At 42.8% G+C, this 26,722-nt stretch overlaps 2 protein-coding genes across 16 annotated transcripts in view; both read left to right on the plus strand.

The window, feature by feature from the left end:
* Positions 1-12: 12 nt before the first annotated feature.
* Positions 13-13,778, plus strand: IL4R (interleukin 4 receptor). 5 transcript variants are annotated; one of them, XM_050979894.1, is made up of 11 exons: positions 13-153; positions 406-654; positions 3,071-3,184; positions 6,653-6,791; positions 7,641-7,792; positions 8,860-9,014; positions 9,570-9,726; positions 10,534-10,633; positions 11,217-11,286; positions 11,426-11,502; positions 11,604-13,778. In XM_050979894.1, exons 3-11 carry the CDS (start codon positions 3,115-3,117, stop codon positions 13,333-13,335), a joined length of 2,652 nt encoding a protein of 883 aa, XP_050835851.1. In that variant the 5' UTR covers positions 13-153; positions 406-654; positions 3,071-3,114; the 3' UTR covers positions 13,336-13,778. The 5 variants fall into 5 exon arrangements, with proteins under 5 accessions (XP_050835851.1, XP_018771250.2, XP_030085593.2 ...); XM_018915705.2 differs by having other exon boundaries at positions 31-153; positions 418-654; XM_030229733.2 differs by lacking the exon at positions 406-654 and having other exon boundaries at positions 31-153.
* A 142-nt stretch (positions 13,779-13,920) lies between these two features.
* The window catches only part of IL21R (interleukin 21 receptor), a 37,077-nt gene continuing 24,275 nt past the window's right edge, over positions 13,921-26,722 (plus strand). For 3 of the 11 annotated variants that reach the window (XM_030229734.2, XM_050979895.1, XM_030229736.2), the window contains exon 1: positions 20,060-25,250. In XM_030229734.2, the coding sequence (XP_030085594.1) occupies positions 25,100-25,250 (151 nt within the window). In that variant the 5' untranslated portion in view covers positions 20,060-25,099. The other 8 variants (XM_050979898.1, XM_050979899.1, XM_050979900.1 and 5 more) reach the window with 8 other exon arrangements.

A 26,722-nucleotide genomic window follows, 5' to 3' on the forward strand; every position in this document is an offset into this window, starting at 1 on the left:
GGCCCCGCCCCGCGCCGGCCCCGCCCCGCGCCGGCCCCGCCCCGCGCCGGACGGGCGGTATGTGGGGGCGGATGGCGGCGGGCCGGGCCTGGGGCGCTGCCGCGTCTGGGATCGGGAGCGCCCGGGTCCGGAGCGGGCGTCGGTAGACACAAGGTACGTCCGACGGCCCCTTCGTCCTGGCGTCAGGACTGACTCATTCTCGTTACCTGCTCTTGGCGTGCCGTTTGTGCCGTCTGTGTTTTTCTCCGTGCTGGTTCTGGGAAGGGCGGAAGGTCTGTGCTCCCTCCGGGGCTTGGCCGGGCGCGTATCCCTGGGCCCGTCCCGTGCGACGGCTCCGGCTGAATCCCGCGGCCAGAATTGCTTCTCTTTCCTGGAGGCTGTTAATCGCGAGTGCTCCTTTTACAGTATTTTACACAGTAATTCTCCGAAGTGTTGTTCCTGCTGGACGCGCTGCGCGGTAGGCGCAGCAGCCGCGCCTGTCCCGGGCCCACGTTCACCATCGGAGCCGTTCCCGGCCGTGCCCAGCCCAGGGCTCAGGCTGCGCCCCCCGTGTGCCCGGAGGCTACGAGCTTCGGACCGGTTCGTGCTGAGCGCCCGGAAGGGAGAGGTTTCTCGTCAGAAGGCATTACACGCTGCACGGGTTTTCTTTTCCAGGTTTGATGCAGAATCTGTGGGTGAACCTTTTGCTTTGCTCTGTACCGCTTGTCTCATTTTATTCAGCGTTTATAGCTAGTGCTTTAAACTAGCTATGAGAGAGTAAGAGAGAAGAGAGAAGCTTTAAGAGAGTAAGACAAGATGATAGTAAATGCAATAATTCTAATCACATCGCATTTTTTTTCAAGAAACAGAAAAGTTAAGTGATCAAAGCATGTAGCTTATGCCAGTAACCATGTAGATCTCCTTCTAACTGCAACAGAGATTTCTTTCCTAGTTTTGGGGAAGTTACTTATGTCTTTGCAATTTACTTTCTTCAAATTTATCAGAGTTACTAGGTTTGCTGCAATTTTAGTATTGCAGCAAACCTAGTATTGCAGTCTGTATGCTTTACATACTTTTTTAAGATTGGCATTTCATTGTCTGGTATAATGAAAAACTTAAGACGTAACAGGCAGAAGAGCTGTGGGTGTTTTAAAATTTTCTCCTTTTGCAGTTTCATTAAAGCACTGGCTTAACTCCATTTTCATCCACATGTGCAGATCCATTCTTCCATGAGTAAATGGTTTTGGTCTGCCCTCTGCTCATTTGGACATGCTTATGTGGTTCGGGATTCTTTGCCAAAGTTCTAAGAGTTCCAAGAGTTTCTTGGAACTCTAGTCATGTGGCAGTATTACCTAACAGTGGAAAGAAAATGCTTCCTCTCTTGACCATTCCAGGAAAAAGGGAAATTAAGGATTTTTTTTTTTTTAATGCCAGAGCAGTTGGCTCTTTTTTCTGAGCAGCAGCCAAGTTGCTTGTGTTCTTTTTTAAAAAATGTATTAAATGTGACTGTGCTTAGTCACTTTTCATCTGTTCTCAGAATGTGAAAAAAACTCAGCTCTTGCGTAATAGTTTTCTCAAGCTCTTATGAGAAATTTGTCTTTCAAGTTTGTTCTTAATAAAGAACTACTCAATGAGCAGTAGCTGCCCCAGAGAACTTCACAGAAGAGTCTCCATTCTGATTTTCTCTTTTGACTAACAGTGTCCTTTTCCCTTAACTTCTAAGATAGATATTTTCAGACAGACTCACCTCTGTCAGGCACATGTGTTGTGGTTCTGCTGCATGGTTGGTTTGGGGAAGAGAGTATTGAACCACCATCCACAAATACCTTACAGTGGTCTTTCCTACTTCAGAATCTGACCAGTCTTATGCAGAACACCCAATACCATTCACCAAGAGGAGTCTCCCTTCCCCCCCACTCCTTTGAAATAAATACTAGCATACTACCCAGGAGCCCTATAGGTATAGACAGAACAGCTGAAGCTTCAGGCAGCAAGAACACTCTGTCCAGATATGAAAGTTAGAAAATTCCAAAAGCATGAGAGAAAGGGACTAAAGGGTTGTGTCTTAACAATGTGCTGCTGAACCAATTTTATCCCTCTTTATACTGAAAGCAAAGCCAAAAGCGTATTAGTTAGCATGACTTCACTTACAAATTTATGAGAATTTTAAATGCATGATATCCGTTTGTAGTTATATGAAAGCTGGTAGCCTTATCTTAGACATTAAGTAGCTACATTGGTAAAATATCTTGGGGACATTTGCTATTTTTAAGTCTGAAATTAATTATTTCATCTGTTTTTAATTTACCTAGACAGTTTTGCTATGCATAGGGACATAAAAGGTGCATTATTTTCCTTCTCCAAAGTTGTTCTGGTTATATAATGATTAGGTATGTGTTTTACAACTTTTTAATAATTAATGTTTTAATGAATCGGCATTCTTTTGGAGCAATGCTCAGTTCTTTCCCAAAATTCTTTTTTAAAGAGGTGATACTCAGATTATCAAGGTACTGGTGATAGGACTTGGAGGAAACATTTTAGTCAATAGATTGGACCCTTCATTCTTAAATTCTTTAACTTATCTGAGTGGAATCATAGGGCTTTAGTGACAATGTCACAGATTTTGGTCTAGTGCTTGCCCTTTTTTACCCTTTACATACTAGCAGCCTTTACATACAGAGCTCCAACATTGCAGCCAAGCTGTCCTGGCTCCCTGTCTCTTAAAAATTGATGGGGACTTTCTGCTTATTTGGCAGATAAGCAGCAGCATCAAACAAGTATTCTGAAGAGAACCAGCTTCTTGGCCTGCCTAAAGTAGCTAAAGAGAGTAGTAGCTAAAAAGAGTAGCTTCACTGCCAATGTCAGTCCCTTATCCTCTGTAATGAAAATTTTGCAGAAAAGCCTTCTAGCTCATTTGCATTCTCCTTGTTCTTCTACATATCTCATTCCATGAGCTAATTTTTGGGGCCAGAGGTGGGAAACAGGTACAGCAGGGAGTCTGAATTCTAACATCTAGCAGAGTGGTAGGAAAAACTACACCTTTACCTTAACTGAGACAGGGATGTAAGCTAATTATGTTTTCTGTTAGCAGGATTGCAGCAGAGTGTTTCTTACTGAACCTGACCATTGTCAATAATGGCAAGACTCCCAAGTGCTGCACCATATACCCTGTGGATCCTTTTCTTTTCATATACAACAAATGAAGGTATGTTTGTCAATATTTTAAATTATTATAGTGAAGTTTTTCTTTATAGCATTAACCACTATGACCACTAGGTAACGCTGTTACCACTAATTAACTACTATAAAATTTGTAACTTCAAATGTCAGAAGTATCCCATAACTAGAAATAAAATCTTAGATTTTTTTTCTTTTTAATTTTTATATTGACCTTTTCTATGTGGACAAGAAAAACTAGAAATTTGCAGAAAGGAGAAACAGGTTTGGAAAGCCACGTCCTCCTTCCCCAGTATCTGGTGTGCAGTGGACACCCCAGCGTGGGCCAGGTCGCCACGTAGCCCAGGCAGCTCTGCAGGGCCCCGGTGGCCCCTGGCTGCTGTGGTTTGCTGGTGGGGCTGCGAGGGAGCTGCCCCGGAGCCGGCCTGCAGAGCTGCTGCCACTCTGTGCTCCCCACAGCGTGCAGCGTGGCGGGCTGGAAAGCACGCTGGCCTGGATGAGAGCAGATCTGTCTGTGGGACGTGGCTTGCCCTGCCAGGGGCAGACGGGGGGCAGGATCTCTGGTGTGTCCCTCACCACCCTTCTGTCAGCCTGCAGGTGCATCGAGTCCGGATGCTGCTGTTTCCTTAAGGGTTATTTCATGAAGCTCAGTTGGCAGAAGCTGACTTCCCATACCCATAAACATGGGTTGTTTTCATTGCATCTTTTATGATGTTTGATTAAAAATACTAATAAGATATATATATATATATATATATGTGTGTGTGTGTATATATATATGTGTATATATATAAATATATATATATGTATATATATAAATATATAGAGAGTAGTATAGAGTAGTGGTTTTCAATAATGCATTTTTATTTTCTGGAAAATGAATCTCACACTTTGCTGTCTGTATTTTTTTTTTACTAGTTCCACAGTAGTCTATAGTTTCTTAGATCTTGTTTTGTTTTATAAAGCAAACCAAAATAGTTAAAAGACAATTGAAAGTACCCTGTCTTTAAAAAAGAAGGTTTATTAGCTACTGTCTTAAGTACTATGAAATAGTGCAATTTGAATTAATGAGAAGGATCAAGGTTTGCAAGAACACATTGGTGGGATTGTCTGGTGTAGGTAATCCCACCTTTTCATTTCCCTAAGTGATCTTTATCAAAATTTAACTTTATTGTGTTTTGTTTGGGTTTGTTTGCCTACTTAACTATGCGTTTTAAGTTTCTTCAGCATTGTGTACTCTTTGAGGATTAAAAAAGAAATTCAGTATTTCAATTCCCTTTTTTTAACTATACCAAGTCAAAACAAACCCAGTACTGTATATGGTTTCAAAAGGAAATTCTCAAATATCTGAGCTTTTTGAAAAAAATATAGTGTAACCAAGTTGAAAAAGTGAGAAGGTAAGAGGAAAAGAGCAGAGAATATAATTTCGAGTTCTGAAAAGACATGACAGCACTGAATGGCAAGATAAAGTAAAATTGTTGGTCATCATAGCTTAACACAACAGGAAGAGCTTCATTTAAGTGAAGTATTCTTGAAAGTGCAAGATGATTAACAGATTGAAAAATAATGTCAATCATCTTTAAGGGCCTTAAGTTGATAGTACTTCTGTTAAGAGTACATTTTAAAGTGAGAAAAGGAAACTAGCAATAAAATTACAAATGGCAACTAAATATAAACAACATCAACAGGGTAATGATTATTGTAGAATAAAAAGTAGTATGACTGTTAAAGTGTTACAGAAGTTTGACTTGATGCTTTTTTGATGAGTGGTAAAGAATTGAGTACCATGCAGGAAAAAAAAGGGAACCTAACATGTTACTGCCATCCAGAAAGGACATAACAGCAATAGTTCTTATCTACAGGATAAATATTTAGCCTTAGTAACTAAACCAAAACATTTTCTAAGTATTTGAACACTAATGAAACCACGAATCACAGTGAGTTCTAGGTTTTTAAGCAGTCAATATAGCAGACGACTTAGAATCCAGATTTTATAGATCCCATTGTGCTATATGTCATATCCACTAAAAGGTATCTAACCATCACATTTTACATTTGCAGACCTTGTACTGTACTAGAGTATGCAGAAGTTGGATCATAGTAAATAATACAAGTGGACTACAGAAAAGTAGGAATGTAGGGAAGATAAAATGAAATTTGGTACTTTCAGCAAAAAAGGCGTGGGAGGAATAATCTGATATTTTGGTACCTGTTGGAAGAAATAAGTCTGTGAAGCAGAAGTGGCTGAAGGACAAAGACCTTGCAGGATGTGAATAGATGGTAAATGGGTCTTGAATTTGCAATGTAAATGAACAGCATGGAGAACTGGTAATGTACTGGGCCATGTACACAAAATTTGGTCTTCTATAATTGCCACAGAAAACCTTCTAGCAGAATCCCTTTGGAAATTCTCAGATAATCTTAATTGATAGAATTCAAAAAAGCAGGTATTTTAATTTCTTTTGCAGGAGATTGACATGTAAAGCAGAAAAGGATTTGTATTTGTACAGATTGTGCAAGAAAAGGGAGATACTGTTATTATTTACCTGTGAAAGAGAAGTCAAACATCAGAAAAGGCAAATAATTGTCTTGGATGATAAAAAGTATTAGCTATTTCTAGCTATTTTCTTATAATAGCATTCCAGGGTCCAGTATCAGGGTTGGCATACTGTTAGTCCAAATAACCACATGGCCTTTCTGTCATCTAGCTTCTCCTCTTCTGTTCTGTGTTTCACTCTTGTGGAGCACATTGAAATAAAGGAAAGTGAGGCTGGAAGGGATACCGAGGATTGTGGATTCTATTTCCACTTCCAGTTCTAACAAAAATATTTTGACCGCTATATTCTATTTTTTTGTTAAATACCACCAGTGAAAATAGTTATAAACTTGAACACTGGAGTGCAGAGACTCTGGGCTTTTGTGTACCTCCTCAGTGCCTGGCTAAGTGTGACTTCATCTCTCCTCGGTCTTGAACGCTCTCATGACAATGATGAGTAGAAGACAGAGCAGGAAGTACTGAGTGAAATGAAGTATAGGAAGCTTAGAATCTTTTACCTTAGTTGTAGGTAAAACACAAGTCATGACTGTAAGCACCAATCCTGGTCTGACTCTTTTAATTATCTGCATTTTGGGTTTTGAACCATTTGTATTTAATGCTGTTTTAATGTAATGTAATTTAATGCTGATATGTTTTAAATAGAGCTATTGCAATCAGATTTTCTGTTCTTGGAAGTCTGTGTTGGCTGAAATATGCCTATCTCAGTATCACTACTGCAGACTCTTCCTGTCCAAAACCGTAGACATTGTCTTCAGAAAGGTGGAGACAGTCTGAGTGTCTGTTTCTCTTTCCATTTACCCAGACACAAAAAATAGTAATGTTTTCACTTAATTTGTAGAGGTGTTGCAGCTCTGTTTAGATGGAAAACTTAGTATTTCTGCTTAGTCCAGTATAGTCTTCTGATTCTCTTGCTTCTCATTGTATGCTGCTTTCCCCTAGTTTTGACTGCCGGACACACACAAGAATTTGCATGCTTCACTGACTATGACAAAGAGCTGGTTTGTCACTGGAAGGTGCCTGCACAGACCAATTGCTCCAAAGAATTCATGCTCTACTACAGCAAGGAAACTTCTGTATCGTAAGTGTTTAAAAAGATGTTAGAGTTTCATATATCCTATAGCCACTATTGACTTTAATTTCCTCCCTCTACTGTGTGTCTGGGACAAAATGTACTTCAGATTATTCCTCTTAAAGTAAAATGGATTACTTCCTTTTAAGTAAAATGGGTTTCTGCAATTAATAGCACCCTCAGTTCAGTGGTCTACTCTTCTGTAGAATTTTCTGCTCTCTTAGGATAGAGGATGGATCAAGTCCTACTGGTGGGAGTGGTAGGGCTCTTTGAAGTTTACAAAACTTTAACTTCATGTAAAATTTTACCTTCTTCATGAGAAATCTTTCTTGATTCACTGGTCTGTAGCCTAAGTGAAAGATAATTTCCACTGAAGGCCGGGTGATTGTCTCTGCATACAGTGTAGCTCCTTGTTTGGGCACAGATTGTTGTCTCTGTTCTGAGCAGGGCCAGTCATCTCTTACACAAGAAGATACATCTGGGTTCTCCTTTCCCTTGCTGCATGATTTCACCACACCAACATTCAAATAACCTTGCTGATACACTGCAATAAAACTGTTCCTATACTAACAAGCTGTTAGTATGTTCCTTTAGGAGCTGAAGTGGAGAAAGGGTTGTATTTGGGATCAATCCTTGGCCTTTCTGTCAAGTTTTTAATTTGTGTGAAACAGATATCCAGGGGGTGGCTAGGGAGGGTGGGTTATTTGGGGATCTCAGTTTTGTTTTGGAAATATTTCTGAGAGCTGACTTGTCTCAGTTCTGATTGGTCATACATGTTGGGAGACTTGATTTCACCTTTTCAAGGAATAGTGTGTCACATTCTCTTAAACATCACATAATTCTGTGCCTGTTTTTCAGAAACAAGTGTGTTCCTGAGAATGAAAAAGACAGTTTAAGGTGCACTTGTACAATATATCCAGAATATTTTGTATCAGGCCTCACTTATATTCTAGCCCTACAATTCAATGGCACTGATACGTGGAATTACAATGTTACACCAGCCCTTGTTGGTAAGAACTTGTTTATTTTGTCACTGGCGCATCTGGTTCAAGGCTTTGCAGTCCTAGCTAACTTCTCATTCAGGTCCCCAGAACAGTTTTTGCTTATCAGAGGTGCAAAATGTCATGGTAGCTTAAATACAAAATCCTTTTCTTTTAGAAACCTGATTCTGGATTAGATTCTTAAGGAATTAATGTAAGTAATGGGGAAGGCAAAGAGTGATTTTTCCTCTAGCTGTACCGTCTCAGCTGCAAACCAAAAGGAGTTTGGGGACTTAGATTATCTTTAGTGCCTTTTACTTGTGGTTTACAAGAGGAAGAGGAATCATGCTACTTTCAGTTTCTAGAAAGAAACTAGGTTATTCCTACTGAAATTCTTCCCATTCCTGTCTCTGTCATACTCTGATTTTTCATGCTAGTTGAATCATGCCAAATGAGCAGGAGATTTTTTACAGTAATTGCTGTTGGATTTTAACAGTCAGTGATAAAGAGAATGCTCCTAAACAGGACAGAGTGTGTAGACACAGTTCATGTCTCCACCTAGACCCCCGGTTTGGTCAGAACAGTGTGCTTGTTGGCAATGCCTGTCACCTTAAACACTCAGAGAAACCATTTTCATACTTTAGGCAGGCCAAGGAACTGGTTCTCTTCAGAATACTTGATTGATGCTGCAAGTATCACAAGCAGGAGTAGCTTATCTGCCAAATAAGCAGAAGTCCACATCGATTTTCAAGAGACAGGGAGCCAGGACAGCTTGGCTGTGATCTTGGAGTTCTGTGCCCACCCAGCCTCACAGCTGCTACTGTCAGGGCACAGATTGTTCCTGTTTCTCCAGGCTGAAAGCTGCATCCAGTGCACCAAAAGGCCATACTTGCAGTTGGTTCAGCCAGCTTGAGAAAACAGTGCTTAATAAATACCCTCAAGCTGCTCAGGTTCAGCCTCTCTATTCTTGTCTACAGCATAGTGAAAAGGGCTAAGTGCATTGACTGAGATGATATTCTGATCTCTGGTGAATGCTTCTCTCTGCTCCTCTCTATCAGTGCTCTCCCATTACCCTGTTCTGTATTTTTAACATACAGTTAAGCCAAGAGCCCCCAAAAATCTTGCCATTGAGAAAACTGAAAATGGTAATTTCAATCTGAGTTGGGAGGAGAGCTACTCTCATCCATCCTTTCTCTCTGGACAGCCAGTCATCTATGAAGTGAAATACTGGAGGAAGCAGCACCCGACAGAGGTAAGAGACACCCAGTCTCTTCATTTTCTGTCTCCAGGGCTTTAAGGTTTAAAAAGTCCTCTAGAAAGTCACTTCATTAATAATAATGTAAGGGCCAGCCAGAGCACAGTGATCCTGTTTACATACTTGCCACAGTTCACTTTGCCCCAAAGGTGGTTCAGCTGGGTGTCAGAGAATTGAAACTCTTTTGACTGCCACCCCAAAATGGTCTGCTGCTTGCAGTAGACAGTGCAGAGATGGAAAATACAGTGTTTCTATTCCCTGAACTTCATTTGCTCCTTAGACATCAGGAAGCTGGAGAGGTTGGTTGTTCTGTGGGGCAGATGAGTTCTGAGTAATACAGCATTTCTGGGCTGGGCTGCTTCTGGTAGCAGAAGAACATGCATGGTGACAGGTAACAAATGCCACCTGCTGATAACGTGAACTGCAGTATCATACATAGTCGTTCATTTGTGAAAGGTCACTGAAACGCATAACACCAGTGATATGTAGTTGCTGTCATTAACCCTTCACCCCATAAAGAAATCAAAGTGAACTTTCTCACTTTCTTTTCAGGTTTCTGTAAAAACAATTAATTACCAGGCAAAAAGCTTTGAGATTACTGCAAGCTCCTTGAAGAGAGGCTATGATTATGTTGCAACTCTTAGGTGTAACTACGTGGACTACCCAGCCTACTGGAGTGAATGGAGTGAAGAAGTTGAATTTCACTATGGTAACAGTGTCAGAAATAACAGTTTGGTAAAAGGATGGTATACAGTCCTACATACTCTGCTTCTCTCTTGGAGGAGAGTTATAGACTCATCATCTTCATCTTTTTGAATGTAATGTGAATACATCTGTAAAGGCTTCCAAAGACACTAAACATAGATAGGCAACTCCTTGGGAAACTAAGGAAGAGAACACCAAGGGAGGGTGGATTGCTTAGCCTTGTGAAAAACAGGCTGAAAGGAATCTGTTTATTCTCTATAAATATTCCTTGAAGTGGACAACAGGGAAGTAGAAGAGATATTTGAGCTAAATAGCAACATTGATGTGAGAGCAAGTGAGTATAAATTATATGTGTGTGTGTATATATATGTATATGTATATATATATATATGCTGCAAATAAAGCAGTATTTTAATAGAAGTAGGATGGTTTATAAAAGCCCCTGAAGAGCATCAGAGAGAACAAGAAACATAGCTGCATGGCAGTGACAATGATAATATCATTTTAGGCGCTGTGTGATAGCCCTTGTCCCTGAGGGCTGACTGTGGCCTCGCAGTGCACACTGGCTCTGGCTCTTCCAGCTCCTGCCACACCCAGTAGCTGAGCACAGTACCTGTGCTAGGTCTCTGACACACCACACACCATTGCTGCTGGCAGCTGTGGGGGTCTGTTGTTAACGTGCTGGAAGCTTTATTTTACATCCTCTAAAAGAGCATTTTTTTTGAGTTGCAGAAGAGCAGCAAATAATTTGGTATTGTCAGTGCTTGTATTTAGATGTACATTCACATGTAGACGTTTGCTTGTTTAACAGATTACCGGGTGAAGGCTGAAGACATTCTGCAGATGGCTGTGCCCACATCCTGCATACTGATCATGGCAGGATCCATAATTTGTTACTTCTGTTTCACCAAGTAGGTAACCTGTTTCTCACTGAGTTTATAGAGTAATAGTTTATATAGATATCAGTGTTGTTATTGGTTAGACAAATGTCTGGTAGCTCAGAAATCTAATGTTTTGGGTTTTCTCTGCACCTTTATCTAGCTATCTGTGAGCAGAGATTTTATAAACACAAGTCAGTCTTATAAACTCTATCATTTTCTGAATAGTCTTATTAGTCTTACTAGAATAAGCTTATTATAGTAGGGGTTGTCAGTTTTGGACCTTGGTCTTTGCTGGAGTTCAAGTAATGATGGCTAATACCTTTATTTCTTTCAAAAAATTTTAAATGGTAATGAAATCCTATGTGTGTCTATTTCATGCATCCTTTTAAACATGATTAGAAGAGCCGGTGACTGTTGTTGTGCAGAGCAGTCACATACCAAACATGCAAACATCTTTGCACTGGTTTAATGAAAATCAGGAGATGCTCAAAACCAACACTTTCTGTTGCTGCAATGCAGATGCCTAAGAGGGAAAGGAGAACAGAAGAGAGAAATGTACACTGATTAAGCCCAAGTACAGTCAAAACAAGTTATTTTCATTCTTTCCTTGCAGAGTGAAAAAAGAATGGTGGGATCGAATCCCAAATCCAGCAAAGAGCCAGTCGGTTGTAAAAAATGTCCAGGTAATTTAAAAGCTTTGCAAAAAATATCTTTTCCCGATCATCAGAAGTAGAATATATAGTAAATTCCATTGTCTGTCTAGTGTAAGGGATACTAAATACAGTTCATGTATGTCCTAAATCCCATTTGTATCTTTATTAGTTTTCAGTTTTGTGCTACTTTGATGAAATTAAGTTCCCGTTCCAGGACTTAAAGCAGAGTCACATGGAACAACAAATGTAAGTAAGATTAAAAAAAAAAAATCCTCTGCTTTACGGCATAAAATTGTTTCCTGTACCATAAACATGAACTGTCTTTTCCTTTTGACTTCCAAAAACAGAAGTTGCAAGAACTGTCTGACTCAAAGTTTGTTAAGCCAAAACTTCAAGGGAAAAGATAACATCAGAAATGTTGAGAAATCTTGCAGTTGCCACAGCAAGTCTGAAGAGTGGTTGCCAAAAGGCAGCAGTGCAGTTTTAACCCCTGATACAATACCAGTTGAAGAGTGTATAGAAATCTGTGTATGTTTAACAGACAGTGAAACTGAGAGCCAAGAAGAAACTGGCAAGCAGATCACCATGTTTGAGCCTTGTGAGAGCAGCATTGGTGCTGTCAGAGAGCACCCTGAACACAATGAGTTACTAGCTAACATGTTTGATGCACTCCTGGCAGATGAAAATAACATGGAAGACAATAAAGGCCCAAACATCCCCACAGCTGAGAGGAAAACCTTAGAGAACATTAGGTCTGGAAATCCATCACAGCAAAATCCAAAAGAAAGTGCAGCCCAGAGTCCACAACCATGTGACATTTCTCATACAACTCCCCTTTTCACCAAAGCCTCTCAAGATGACTACAATTGTAGTACAGCCAGCAAAGAGTCAGAGCTATCAGAAGAATCCTTTGAATCTGGATATCAGAGCTCCAGCATAAATTCTGCTTCTCTGGATGCAAGAGATCTTCAACAAATGGTTCATCAAAGCCGTTTTCTATGTCATTGTGAAAGTGAGCTTGACTCTTGTGTCCAGACCCAGGAGTCTACAAATAAATCATTGTTTGGAACTGAAACGGACAGAATAAACAGCCCTGCAGACAAGAGTTTTAATACCCTTGTGTCTGCGTCCATGGGGTTGTGTGGTTCTGTCTACAAGAGCTGTGACACCCTTTTGTCTCCATCCCTGGAACCCTGTGGCTCTGTCTACAGAAGCTTTAATATGCTTGTGTCTGCATGCAAGGAACCAAGCAGCTCTGCATACAAGAGCTTCAGTGCCCTCATGTCTCAGTCGATGGCTAGCAGTAGCCTGACTCTGGGCTTTGAAAGCGTGCCTTCCTTACCACCTTTGAGACAGGTGTCAGAGATGCCCAAATACAACTGCAGAGATCAAAGTGCTCAGCCTGCTAGCAATCAGATGTCTTACAACAACTACAGATCTCCCAGCACTGAGCTTGATTTTCCAAACACCTGTTCAGAACATACTGATTTTTTGTCTTTCTCCACACATGCAAATGAAGGTGCTTCAGCTTTTCTTTCAGAGGAAGAAATGCATAAGCGAGTAATATATCAAAATGCTCTAAGGAAAACCAATATAATTTCTTGCCCCATTGCACCTCAGCCATCTGCCTATCAGCCTTTAGGTAGTTCAGGTAAATGTAGTGGTCTATACTGGGACAGTGACAACGAGGTTATGTCTGCATCACTATATGAATCCTTCATTAATCTGTGCAACAACCTGAATGAAGCACCTGCAGATACTGCAACCTATGAATCTGACCCAAGGATAAAGGACAGTGTGTGTTTGACTGTTCCGGGTTCTGACTGTACCACTGTCCCAGGTTTAGCGTCTGGTGAGAATGACACACAGACTAGTGATGGTAGCCCTTGGATCAATAGCACTAATGAGCTGTATGGTGATGAAAATACCATCAGAGATGAACAGCTGTTGCATTTGTTAGAGATGAAATGTCAAGATTTAAACAGTAGAGAAAGAGCTACAAAGGCAACAAAATGGAAAAGCTTTAACCCTACTGGTAAAGTAATGCAAGAGGGTGGTGATAACAGGCTAAAATACTAACTTCCACTGCCACTCACACAACCACTTGAGGGAACTTGGAGATGCAGGGGGAAGTGAAGAGGTGCTGAAGCATGCAGATGGGGGTGGGGGGTGTGGCTCAGCAGTCAGCTTACCAACATCACTGGACAGTATTGGGCTAAGCTTAGACAGAAAAACTGCAGAGCACCTGGAGTTCCATGGCTCAGACAAGGTGCTACCTTATCATTTTGTGTAACTCCTATCTTTGACTCTCACACCATTCACAGCGAGGACTCCAAACTGGCACTTGCCGTTTTAAAAAAAGGTCAGTAGAACTATTAGTGGAAAACCTCAGGAAAACTGAGAAAAAAATGAAACTTTTGTGCAAACCCTTGCCCAAGAGGACCAATGCTATATGGAGGCAGCCTAGCCACATTTGCCAAGACTGAACTAGTCCTTGGAAATAAACTGTATGGCAAGTTGAATTGTTGCTTGTTATTTCAATCTTGACTGAAGTGAGGGCTGCTGTAGGTCACCCAAGATTCATTGGGTTGTTGCACTTATGCCTGCCTGGGACTGGCAGCTGGGACATGATGCAGACCCCTGAGCACAGTTGGGTTTGGCACCCAGCAGTGGCAGCCACAGCTCTACAGGGACAAAGTCAGAGGTGGTGTCTCCAGTTGTGAGAAATCTCTAAAAGGGAGCAGCAGCTGCAGGAATCAGGAGTTCTTAGAACAGCTTTTGCAGTTACTGCCCTGGCTATGTGTTGCTTGGGAAGCACACACAGGTGTGTGCTTCCCAAGGTTACATGGAATGTGCTGACACACCTGAAAGTGGGATATAGGTGCAAGTCCAAAGGGAAGGTGTTTGATTTATCACACAGCCTGCATAACTTAGTTCTTTTGGGTTGGGGGGGGATGTTGTTCTGTGTGCTTAGCCCTGGTATGGGGTGTATGTTTCTATACCTGTGCAATCAAGACCTGAAGTAAAGATTACCATCATTTGCACCTACACAGTGCTATCATTGGTGATTAGTTTCTTATCTAGCTGTAAAAGAAATCAGGGATTTCTAAGCAGCGTTTCTTCCCAGAAAGATTAACCACGTGGGTTTCAAGTGACAGATTTCTAGCCCAAGCTGGTTATCTGCCCCTTGGGTGGTGAGTGGGAGTTGTGACTTTGAGCTGGCAGTGAGGGGTCTGAACTGCGGTCACCAGTTGAGGACCAGCCTGTGCCTGCATGCTTATACAGAGAGAGGCAGCTCACCCTCCCAAGAGAGAAGCTTTGGTACCCTCCAGGCTTGTCCTTTTTGCGAGTGGAGGCCTCTTGCCAGGACAGAGAATTACTGGTCATGGTAAGCATATATTCATTGGTTTTCAGTTTGTTTTGAAAGACTGCTGTGCAAGTGAAGGCTTGTGCCAAATTTTAGCCTAATTAGAGTGCCATTTATTACTTGCTCACAATCGCTCCACCTCCGCATCTTTTTCACCTGTCTGTCTGCCAAATACTAGCAACCTGACTCACCATAAGTGAAATAGGTTCCTGAGAAAAAAAGCTGGTGCACTCACAGTTCAGGAGAAACTAGTTCAGATACACTCCTTTTCCATTGCAGAAATGCCACAGGCTTGGCTTCTTTTCATTTCTCTTCTGAACAGAGTTGGCTCCTTGGAAATACACACCTGTAAGGATCAGCTGTTGGCAAATTACCGTCAATCATGAGATTTATCATTGCCCATAGAAAACTAACAATAAACACACAACAGGGTGATCCTAGTATAGAGCAGGACCTTGAGGATGTGGAGTCAGGTTCTTGGGGGTAGGGGCAAGTTAGTTCAGGGTGAAGGAGGGTTCAGCTTTTTAAATAGCTTGACTCTGCATCTTGCTTTGTGACCCTACATTGCTGAGGCAGGATCCAGGGTTGTCCAAGTGTCCACCTACCACAAGCTACAAACTTTATATAAGAAAACCAATTCTTTTGAGTGTTGCAATGATAGGGCCAAAGGAACAACGGATTAGAGAATTAAGCGAGAGAGTTGTAACTCCCAAAATCCTGCTCCCTAAGGTTTACTTCTGACCATGGAATTATGTGACAAAACTCCTTAATGAAGAGAGGCTGAGAGAACAGTTTATTTTCTCCTAACCAGGTCTTCTCTGTCGAAAACGTTTTAGGGAGCATGATTCATACAACTTGTGTTCTAGCCCCGACAGAGGTGCTTCCAAAAGGTGTTATTTTGTATGCAGTTTCTTTTACAAAAAAATAGGTAATTTTTATTAATTGTTGGAGGACTATGCCTGGGCAATGCGCAGGCATGTGTGTCCATGCATGCACACAAGATCATTTCTCACCTCTGCAGATTGCTGAATGCAAGCTCTGCCCCAGGCTCCCACGTGATGATGTATCTTGATCTCGCATTATCCGTAATTTTTGTTTCTTTCAGCACACTTCTGTGACTGAGACCTTGCAGTCATGGCAACAGCCCTCAAGGCCTCTCCTACTGCACCAAAGTCACAAGGTCAGAAGGAACTTTCTGGTTAAAAAAAGCAGGGAAAAAAACTTTCTGGTTAAAAAAACCGGTGAACTGGTTTGGTTTTCAGCTGCAGGACTCTTGTCTTTTCTAAGCAGATTGCTCCAAATCAAAGGAAAAACACAGTCAAATGCGGAAGAGAGCATTTTCCAGATACCTCACTAACACACCAAAGCCTAACGAATTGCCGCATGTTGGCCTGCTTTCCCAGAGTGCCTAATAACAGCTATCAGCAGCACAGCTGGATTGCTAAATCCTGAGTGTTTTCATTCCTTATGACAAGCTTGTTGAGAGGAACTTTGCATCTCTGCATAACTCTGGCCAAAGCTGCTTTGCTCTATTTGTCCTTTTTGCTGTCCTGCTTCCAATCTGCCCCTCCTGTGGTCTTCTATAACATTGAAATGTCCATACTGTCCCTTCAGTAAGACTGCAAGATAAAAGAGAAGAAAAACTGGCAACAGTCCTAGTTGAACAGAATGGGGAACTGGCTGCTGTGGCATGTTTAGCTGCATGAGGGGAGGAGCTACTGTTTATGTCTTTTTTTGCTCTTAGTCAGAATGCTGTCTATAAAACTGACCATCTTTGCATGAGGCCCAAGATTCTGTATTCTGAATGCAGAGAGGCAATTGTCATGGCAAGAACTGTTACAGTACAGCCTGTGAGCCACAGTCTGTCTTTGGTAGAGGTATTTCTGTGCTAGACCTGCCCCAGTCCAAGGAGCATGGCAGGCATCCTAAGGAGCTCCTGTCCCAGTTTAGTGATAGATCAGCCACTTCCTTATCCTGTCTCTACCCAATCGTAAAGAGCAGGGCATTCATAACTGTGGTATTTGTCCTCTGATTGAAGGCTACCAAGTTGATGACTAATATGTAGCACTGGGATTTTCCTACTTGGTGCTGTTTCCCTAGCTCTTAGAAATGGGGAAATTCACTATACGGCTGAAGGGTTTGAGGTTGACTGCTTCTCCCCAGCTCAGCTACTGCTGGTTTCACTTGCAATGAGCCACCCACACAGCAACAAGAATTACAATGAGGTGAGAAAGCACTGGACCGCATTCTGGGTGTAGAATTTCCATGCCTGGGTCAGCCTTATAACCAGTCCCCAGTTCTTGTTTTGACACCCTAGGGAGTTTCTGTGAGAACCAGATGTGCATCGGCCGGGCTGGCTGTGGAGCCAGTGCCTGTGGTAAACAGCCAGCTGAAGTCTGGAGGAGCTGGCTTGTACTGTGCTGCAAGTACTGACCAGTGCACATGTCTGGCAGGCCCTGGGCTTGAAGGTTGTGCAGGGCAGTTCACTGCTGCATGGTCTTCCCCTTCCACTGCCTGGCTGAGGTGCTTCAGTAAAACATTGCATGCTCCTCCACAACATGACCGGGGGCAATGAAGCCATGAAATGCCTTGTTTCCTCTACTACAGCAGGAATTAGGATACACAGTTTGGCCTGTGCTGACTATTCCATGGCCTCATCCTGAGATGTGCTGGGACCCTGCAAGAGATACTTGTTCAGAAGTATTAGAAATTCTTCCCACTTTTGGTCAAGCTGCCTTTGCAGTTCTTACAACTTAAAGAACTGCAAAGTTCTTTAAGTTAAAGTTCTTACATCTTTGCTCTGTTCCTGTATTGGGCTTGTGTAGCAAGATTTTATAGTGGAGGGGGGCTACAAGAGTGGCTTTTCTGAGAAGCCACTCCCTTCCTGCCTTTTCTCCTAAAGGCACGTCACATTGCTGCCAGTGACATGAGAAGTCACCAAATGTGTTAGGACTGCATGTTCTGTGGTTTATAGATGCAGCTGGCCTCCCCCCTGCAGCTTGCTGTGTCAGGCCTTTGCTTTGCACATGCTGCCTCAACCAGAGGTTGAAGACAGCTGGTGTGTTTTTCAGCCTGTGACAGGTGCCAGAAGCTGCCTAAGGCACACTCCGTTGCTGCATCAGCCCCAGTGGCGGAAGAGCTGCAGCCAGGCAGAATAGGTGGGACATGCTGTTTTTTGACAGCTGTGGTAAAACAGAGCTCCATGAGATGCAGATGAGGATCTTGCCATAAACAGCTGTGTGCCAGGAGTAGAGTTCTGGTCTTGGTGCATCTTCAATTGCAGAGATCTGGGGACAAGCTGTCAATGTTGCCTTAAGGGGGTCAGTTTCTGCTAACCTGCATGGAAGGAGCAGGGAGTTCTGCCAGCACTGCCAGCTCAGGTGAGCACTGTGGGAAAGCACGAGTCTTGCTGGCCCTGTGCGGAGATGTTCTGGACATGCTTTGCATGGTGCAGCTGCGGATCTTGGGTTCGAGCCCGAGCAGAGCTGTAGGTTTCTGTTCCAGATGGTCAGGGTGAGTTCACAAGCACAGTCATTCCTGTTTCTCTTTACCAGCATGTGTTGGGTGATTTCCTAAGAGAAGATACAAGCCTCTGTGCAATCTCCTCCATGTGAGCAAGACATACATAGCCACAGCTCTGTGAAGGTAAGCTCTTTTCCTCTGGCTAGAGACAAAGTGATGTCCTCTTACTACAGCATTCATGGAGTATGAGTTCAGACTTGATGGATACTGGGGAAAACAAGAGGCTGACCCCAGTGTTGATGGCTACAGATAACTAGAAGAGGAAGGAGGGCAGGATGCTGGGGTCTGTGCTGGGGACATTCAATATTCCCCAGACTGAAAGCAATGCACTCCTCCCTCCCCGGCAGCATCCTGTGTCAGCTCACAGCCACCACCTGTGGAGCTTCGGTGTTTTTCAACCTGCTGCTTTGCTGACTAACACCTCTGCTTTCTGCCTGGCTCATTCATATTTTAGCTTGTTTCCTGAGCTTTGAGGTGGTTTCTTCTATTGCTTTCCTTTCCAGCAGAACACTGTTACTCATGTCTCAGCTGTTCTCCTGCCATTTTTCACTTATTGTAATGTATGATTATCTTCATCCTAAATGTCACCAGCCAGTAATTGTGTACTCTAAAGTTATGCCGGGTCTGTATCTTTGATGCTGCCAGGGATGTTGGTTTAATTCTGTTATGACAGGAAGAAAGTACAGAGGTAGTACTGTTTCTGTGGAGTTTTTTCTCTTTTTTGTCAAATCATGAACCTGATAACTCCAAGCATGACTGATTTTATATCCTAGAGAAAACATTCAGAGCTGACAATTCTGGTTTTTTTGATGATTTATCTTGCTGATAAATACGTAATGATGTTGCCCTTCTTCCAGTGATGGCAAAATGGTTTTGGGTCATGAATAACAGAATCTACCAAGCTTTCTCTTTTGTGCCCTTCACACTTGCTTCTTGGTGAATATTACTGCTGCAGGCTAGGCTGAAATTACACTTTTTATGAGTTAAATTTGAGAAAAACAGGCCTTTTGGTGCAATGTGTTTAAATTTATAAAGGCATTGGTCTTACAGTGCTACTAGTGTTCCTGTTTTTAAAATTAGCTCTGTAATATCAAATGCATACTATTGCTTGTTTTAAAAGTAGTGTGGCTTGTGACTGCCAGACTATCACTCTTTGGACTGATCACACATGCTGCTCTTTCCCTCCCTCCTCTGCACAAATAACAATATGGGCACACCTTAGAGAGTCCTGGGTAATCAGGGGGCAAAAGCTACACCACTGTCCCGGTGTGCTATCCTCACAACAGAAAGATATTACTTCTGGGAAATATCTGACTTAGCCACTCAGCCTCATTAACCCTGTACTGTCTCACACTGCACCCAAGAGAGGTGGCAATCTCCACAACCCACAGGCACCATCAGCTGAGACAAGTATTTTCTAGAAGCTTGGGCCTGACATTGTGCCTGTAAGTGATCCACAAAGCATGTAGAAGGGAGAGCTGGTCTTTCACAGAGGCTGCTCCAAACACAATGAGGAGTAGCTTCTGGATTACGTCATGTGACTGTCTCTATGCATGCTCTAACAGTGTACAACCAGCTCAGTTTCCAGCAACTACCTGGCAAGCAGGGTCAAGAGCTGCCTGCCCTGGCCTGAACATTCCAAAACATCTGTTTTTCAAAGGGTGAGTCAGAGGTATGGAGGGCTTTACATGGAGCTTCCTCATCCTGCGCCCTGCTGCTTTGTGCCAACTTCACTGCTGCAGACTTCTTGGGTTATTACAGCTCCTTGTTCTTGCTCCTAGCTCCTCCTACCTTCACACCGTGTTGTGTGTGCCAAATCCCTCCATAGTGCTGCTCATTTCCCTCTTGTCCAAGGATACAGTGAGTGTGCATGGGTTCCTTGAAACGCCTTTAAAGGTATGATTAGGTGAGTTGATGGACCCTCCCTCAGTGTCAACCTTGCAATCTAAAGAGACCCGGTCCAGACACAAGTCACAGGCGTGAGATACGACAGGGGTGAGCCCCTCACCTGTGTAGGAGCCAGATGACCTCCATGCCTGTGGTCTAAGGACTGGTGCTGATGCCCTGATCCTGGGCCATTTTTGGAACGGATGAAAGCTGAACACAGTGGTGTTTGACTGTCTCCAATGTGGCACACACTGTACTATGCAGTTTGGCTTAGCCCTTAAATACCTTGACACTGATGCCTCCTCACTGCACAAATCTAAGCCCCACTATGACCTTTTAGATATGAGGCTTGTGAGTTTTTATCATTTCTCCCACCCTTTTCTCATGTAAGAAAGCAAGCAGTACAGTAATAAATGTTGTGTGGGTGTTTGGACCTGAATTCATCACCTCCTCTCACCACATCCTTCTGTTGGCACAGTAATACTGATACAGTGGTGACGTCAATCTCCACTTATCGCTGTGTATTCCAATACACCACGGCCCTTGGCTGTGCACAAGTAGGCTTTGCTCTTACTCAGTGCTGAGGAGACCCACCTGCTGCTCAGCTCCCCAGGTGGGGTCTGCAATTGCAGTAATGATTTAGCCAGACTGGTCATGGAAGTGTTGGAGGGCTGAAATGCACAGAACAGGGCAGGTAATATCCATGTTTCCACCAACTCTCCTTGCTGCTAGTTTGTTCCTGCTTGATATTGCAGCCTCACTGTAGATCTTTCTTATAGCTGATATGGCCCTTGTGCCCCAGCTGTCATTGCCTGTAACCTCTGGACAGTTAGGGCACCCCTTTGTCTCCCTGTTGCTTCAGCTTTCTAATTAGATGCCAGTGTGCATTGATAATGATTTTTTTTCAAGAAGAAAGCTTATTTGGGCATATAACTGGTGGACTGTGTCTTCACTCTTTTTTTGCTTGGGTGCAAAAAATTCATTTTCTCATGTTTGGAAATATTTTCTTCCTTTCTTTTTTTTTACTTAAATTGAGTTCTTAATTAGTTTTGGTTTGGGGTTTTGTGTTGGTTTTTTTTGTTTTTGTTTTTGGGCATGTTTTTTTCTGGTGAGTTTTTGTTTGTTTTGATTTTTTTTCATTTTTTTGGTGTGTGTTTTGTTGTTGTTTTGGGATTTTTTTTTGTTTATTTTTTTTTAAGTACATATATTTCCTGAAAACAGTTCAAACTGTCAGCTTAGACTGCATCAATGTTTGGCAGTTATACCCTCATATTTCCAGATCCTTAACAAAAATAATCTTCATAAATGTCTGTCTGTATTGGTCCTATTTCCTATTCTCTGGTATATTAAAAACACAGCATCATTTACATGTGTATATTATAAATGACTACTCAGCTTTATTGCTGTGATCTCATAAGGATATTACAGAGTTTGCAGATGCGGTACTTGGCAGCTGTAAAATGCTTGACATTTTATAACAAGTGTCTGTGTCGCAAGGATGCATGAAGCTGATTCTGAGTCCCTATTTCACAAACTGAAAAAATGAAACAAGGCAGTAGAAAGGACTTCTCTAATGCCAGACTGGGAATAAGTTCCTACCCCTGCTCATTGCCCACTGCCATTCTTTCCTCCAGGTTAACAATCACATGCTGACAGATAGAAGCAAATGGGAAGGGTGTAAAAACAGAGGGATGTAGGAAAGGTGGGGGTCTCAATGATAGACTGGAATTGAAGCTTGCAGGGGGCCTGACTGGAGCATGCTTCAGAAGTAGGGCTGGTATACATTTCCATTGAAGTCATGAGGTCTTTGGCATCAACCACCACAAAAATATTGCTGCAGAGCTGCAGCTTTCCCAGCTCTTCTGCACATGTCTTGTCTGTCCATGTCCTGTCATAACAATCTGGAGCCCAGCCAGGAGGTCAGACAGTTTCAGCAGTACTGAAACTGTCTGTGGAGCTCTTAGAGGTCACAGTCCTTTCCTACCACACTGAGGTAGGGAAATAGAAGGAGATAAATGTTGGACTAATCTGTGGCCATTGGCAAGGGTAAGAGATGGAACAGTGGTATCCCAACTGAGGAAGCATTGTCTCTTTGTTTCAGCTGTTTTAGCAGATCCTACTGTTTTCTTACTTTTGCTACTATGCTCATCTTCATGAATCTTCCTTCTAGATTACAAGGCTGTATGCTAACCTCTCCCCATTGTGTAATGGCAGTCTCTGGTAACCCTGTAAGACATCTACCCAATGAGCTACTTGGGCTCCTTGCTTTGACTTTTTCCAGTCCCTTCAGGTCTATGGTACCATTCTCTGAGCAGAGAAAGAAAAGTAGGGGGGGAGGCCCTTGAAAGAAACCACAGTCCAATAGGTAAAAGCAGCAAAGACTTTCCTTGCATTATCTGTTCATATAGGCAGGAATAAGCATAAAAGTAGGAAGTTAATGCAATATTGTGAATATTAAGCACGAGAGGCCCTGCCAGTTGGATTCTGAAATAAGTGGTGGGTCTGCAGACCTCTCTGAGGACCCAGCTTTTCCTCTTCCTCTTCCTCTTCCTCTTCCTCTTCCTCTTCCTCTTCCTCTTCCTCTTCCTCTTCCTCTTCCTCTTCCTCTTCCTCTTCCTCTTCCCTTCTCTTTTCCCTTCTCTTTTCCCTTCTCTTTTCCCTTCTCTTTTCCCTTCTCTTTCACAAGTTGCCTTTCTTTGTTTTCCATGGTGGCCAAGAGTGTGGAGCATGACAGTCACAATACTAAGTGATGCTGAGATGGGCTCATGGTGCAGCCAGCATGAAGTTGACTGAGCAGGTTTCAGATAGCAGGTTTCAGATAGCAGGATAACAGCAAGTCCTCCTCAAAGGAATGAGGATTTGGAGAAGAGCTATGGAAGATGGGTGAGATCACAAGGTGGAGTTAGACAGTGGGCTGTATCTCAGTGTCTAGGGACTGTACCACCAGAAGTAGTGGTAATGATGAGAATAATTATACAGAAAAAACTTGGAGAGCTTGGACCAGAGGGGTCAAGAAAAGGTGTTTACTCAAGGCAATGTGTGATGCAGAAAGAAGGGCTGGAGTACAGAGTTAGAGAGTTTGCCCTGCCACTGGCGACAGGTGAGGGAGAATGGCAGGGTGCCTGGGGCTCCTTGCTGAGCTGGAACAGTGCTTCATGGGCAGGGTTTGTTTGGCAGGAAAGAAGGGGCAGCAGCTGCATCATTACCCCCACAGCAGGGTGTGACACCTGTGTCTGTGGCACCTCCAGAATGAGTCTTGCTAGTCTCACCTGGGCACTGATACCCTGAGAGAACATCTGTGAGCTCACATGAGGCTGCAGGGGCTTTCTGGCTTTCTGGTGGCTGCTAAATTTGTTTTGCTTTCATTATTTGAGTAAACCTGGGAAATTTTTGAACTCCACAAATGTTCCCTAAGTCTTGAAGGCTTCATGGGTTTCTCTCTGCTGGGCGATTGCCTGGGTATTTGTTGCTTGTGGTAGATGCTGCATAGGGACCCCAGGACCTGGATACCTTGAACCCTGCATATGAATACAGGCTGAGGGACAAACAGATTGAGACCAGCTCTGCTGACAAGTCCCTGGGGGCAGTGGTGGAATAAAAGCTGGCCATAAGCAGGCCATAATTTCTGGTAGCCCAGAAACTCCTGGGTCCTGGGGTTCTTCCCCAGCAGTGTGGGCAGCTGATATAGGGAGGGGATTCTTCCCCTCTACTCTGCTCTCTTGAGACCCTACCTGGTGTTCTGCCTTCAGGTCTGGGACCCCCAATGTGACAAGCATGTGGAACTGCTGTATTGAACCCAGAAGAGGCCACAGAAATGCTTCAAGGGCTGAAGCACCTCTGCTGTGTATGACAGGCTGGGAGAGTTGGGCTTGTTCAGCCTAGAGAAGAGGAGGCTTTGAGGAGACCTTACTGCAACCTTTTGTTATTTAAAGGGAGCCAGTAAGAAAGATAAGGACAGACTTTTTAGCACAGTCTGTTGCAATGGGACAAGTGGTGATGGTTTTTTAAATTAAAAGGGTAGATCAGACTATGTGGCATGGCATATGGGCCCTTCCTGCTGTCTGTGCATCCTTGCAACTTGTTTTCAACGAAGTTATGTCACCAAAATAATACACATTGCTTCTCCAAAGTCTTGTCCCATTTAAGAATAGCTTGAGAAAACAGTGCTGAAGTCTGTAATAGGTATCAACAGTCAATACTCTGCAGAGAGCACGTTTTAAGTCTTTCTGTGCACATCCATGTGTTTCTATAAATATTTAAATGCTGTGAAAACACAGCCTTAAATACATTATATGACTTGAGGGCTTTGTCTTGGAGCAGGGGCTGTGAGTTGAATAGTCATTGGTATGTGATGCTATTTCCTCTGTTTTAAACATCCTGCTGTCACCTTCTCTGAAGACTTTCATGTAGGTTCTCTTCACTATACCATCAGGGCAGCCTTTCCCTGCAGTCAGTACTGTACATTGTTCTCTCAGATGCTACATGGGAGGCTAGGTTTTGGGTTTGATTTTTTGTTTTGTTTTGGGGTTTTTGTTTGTTTGTTTGTTTGTTTGTTTGTTTTTGTTGTTTTTCTTTTTTTTCTCTAGTTTGTCTTTCTGGAGTCCCTTAACTAGATATTTCATGCTTATATAACTACAGGTAGGCCAAATCAATGAGTGCTTACTAGCTTTCCTCACACAGATCCACAATGATATTCAGACTCTATTTGGCTAATTCACTGTGTAGCTATTTAATCTGCAGCAATGTCACTTCTAGTGGCAAGCCATTCCTAGCTGCAAGATACTAATGAAGAAAAATGGGTTAGCAATGAACCCAAGAGTCTTTCTTGTTACCTGGATAGCCTGAGCTGCAGTCACTTTGCTGCTTTCTCTGTGCATGTGCTAGCAAGGAGCAAAGATTTCCCTGACCTTGTTTATGGCAAGTTGGCAGGCTGTTGGTCATACCCCCCTTAGCCCATGGAATTGATAACATACAGAAGTGCTGAAATTAATTGTCTAAATAAGGCACTCTACTTTTAGATGTTTAAATGAAAGCAAGATTAATTCCATCTCAACCTTATTCAAGTGAATGTCTGAGAAGAGCTCTAAATTGGTTGTGGGAGTCTTGTTTGTGGTTGTTTTGTTTTGTTTTTTTTCTTCCCCAGGACATCCAGTGAGAACCACCATGAAGAACAAACCTTGGCTCCACAATATTTTCATCTGCCTTTTATTCCAATACAGTAAGTCCTCAGATATTTCTTTCAGATTGTACAACCACAGGATTTATCTTAGTGACCATATGAGCCAGCTCTGATGAGATGTGCATGGCACAAGGTTGCCATGGGACAGCATGCACAAGATAAGGTCCTAGGGGAGAGTGTTCCATGCAGTAATGAGTGGAGGACAGGCACGGGAAGGTGCACAGCTGGGCAGAGTTCAGCCAGGCTGTATACGCCTCTGGGGAGCAGCACCAATGGAGAGAGTGCAGAGGCAGTGCCAGCCTTGCACTGAATTGTCTCCTAGTGACATTAGAGTAGGATTTCCCCCACCAAAAATACCCTTTGCTCTAGAAAAGGTTCTGGTGGCCAAGACCAGGATATCCCCAGGGTTGCTGTTGTCCACTCAGCCAGGGTCAGTGCAGTGAACCTCTTCTAGTCTGGGTCCCTTTGCTTAGGACTGGGCTGTGCATACAGTCACACCACCACCCCTCCCCCCCCTTTTTTTTTTCTGGCTCCTTTACTGCAAACTCCAGCTGACTCAGACCTGACTTTCTGAACAGGTCAGCTGGACAGAAAAAGGCAGTGACAACCATGTCTGCCAGGAACCATGCAAGTTTAGTATCTTACCTGCTGCTTGTACGCAAAGCATTGGACCTGCCCCAGACCTAAATAAGGAGAAAAGATGCATTCAGAATTATATATTTCTGTCATAGGGGACCACTGTGATGTCTGGTCCGAGTTTTGTGTCATGCAAGCCAGGGAATTACCAATTCAGTACTAATTTCAGTTTGGATAAGTCTAGATCTTACTGTTAAAAGTATTCAAGTTTTGTTTCTGAAGCTGCCAAGGAGAGACATTTCATCCTAGATCTAACTAACTGGTTTTAGGACACTTAATTATTCCTTTCCCAGTAAAAAGCTGTTCTCTTAATTTTGTGAACAGATTCTTGCCCAAAGATACCCTTGCAACTTACCAGCTACCTAGGAATAGTAATCTGTTTGACTAATTAACATAATAGCATGGAAGAACGCTAATTACTGATGCTTAATAGCCTATTAATACTTGCTGCCCTTTCTAAAGGAATGCAAGAGTTTCCTAACCCCATTTTTTTTAGGAGAATAAAGTTAGGCTAAAAGAGAAAAAGTATGTTTCTCAGGATTCTGAACTAAACAGTGCTTGGTCCAGGACCCTCAGAAGAGTCTATTGAGGGTTCAAAATAAAATGTGAGAACTTTAAGAAATTTTTTAAAAGAATTCTGAAGTCTGTATGAAATTAAAAAGTCAAAATAAAGGTTTTAAAAAATCATATGTAGATCCTTGGGACCAGTCTGTTGCAAACATCCCCAAATTTCTTCTGTCACCATCCTAAACCTTTTGGTTAAGGAGGATTTTGTACACAAATCTGAGTGCTGCCCAGAGCTTGTGTAGGGAGAGTAGTGTGTGCTCTGATATGTGAGGACTAGGAAGTAAATGTTGTGATGGGTGACTTCAGCA

The sequence above is a fragment of the Serinus canaria genome, chromosome 14, assembly GCF_022539315.1.
Source record: "Serinus canaria isolate serCan28SL12 chromosome 14, serCan2020, whole genome shotgun sequence".
In the NCBI taxonomy this organism is placed as follows: Eukaryota; Metazoa; Chordata; class Aves; order Passeriformes; family Fringillidae; genus Serinus; species Serinus canaria.

What these genes read in the sequence shown, in the direction of transcription:
- IL4R (XM_050979894.1), top strand. Translation starts at nt 3,115, where the DNA reads ATGGCAAGACTCCCAAGTGCTGCACCATATACCCTGTGGATCCTTTTC. An exon ending in CGGTTGTAAAAAATGTCCAG is followed by an intron (nt 11,287 to 11,425) that starts GTAATTTAAAAG and finishes TATCTTTATTAG; the next exon opens with TTTTCAGTTTTGTGCTACTT. An exon ending in AGTCACATGGAACAACAAAT is followed by an intron (nt 11,503 to 11,603) that starts GTAAGTAAGATT and finishes TTCCAAAAACAG; the next exon opens with AAGTTGCAAGAACTGTCTGA.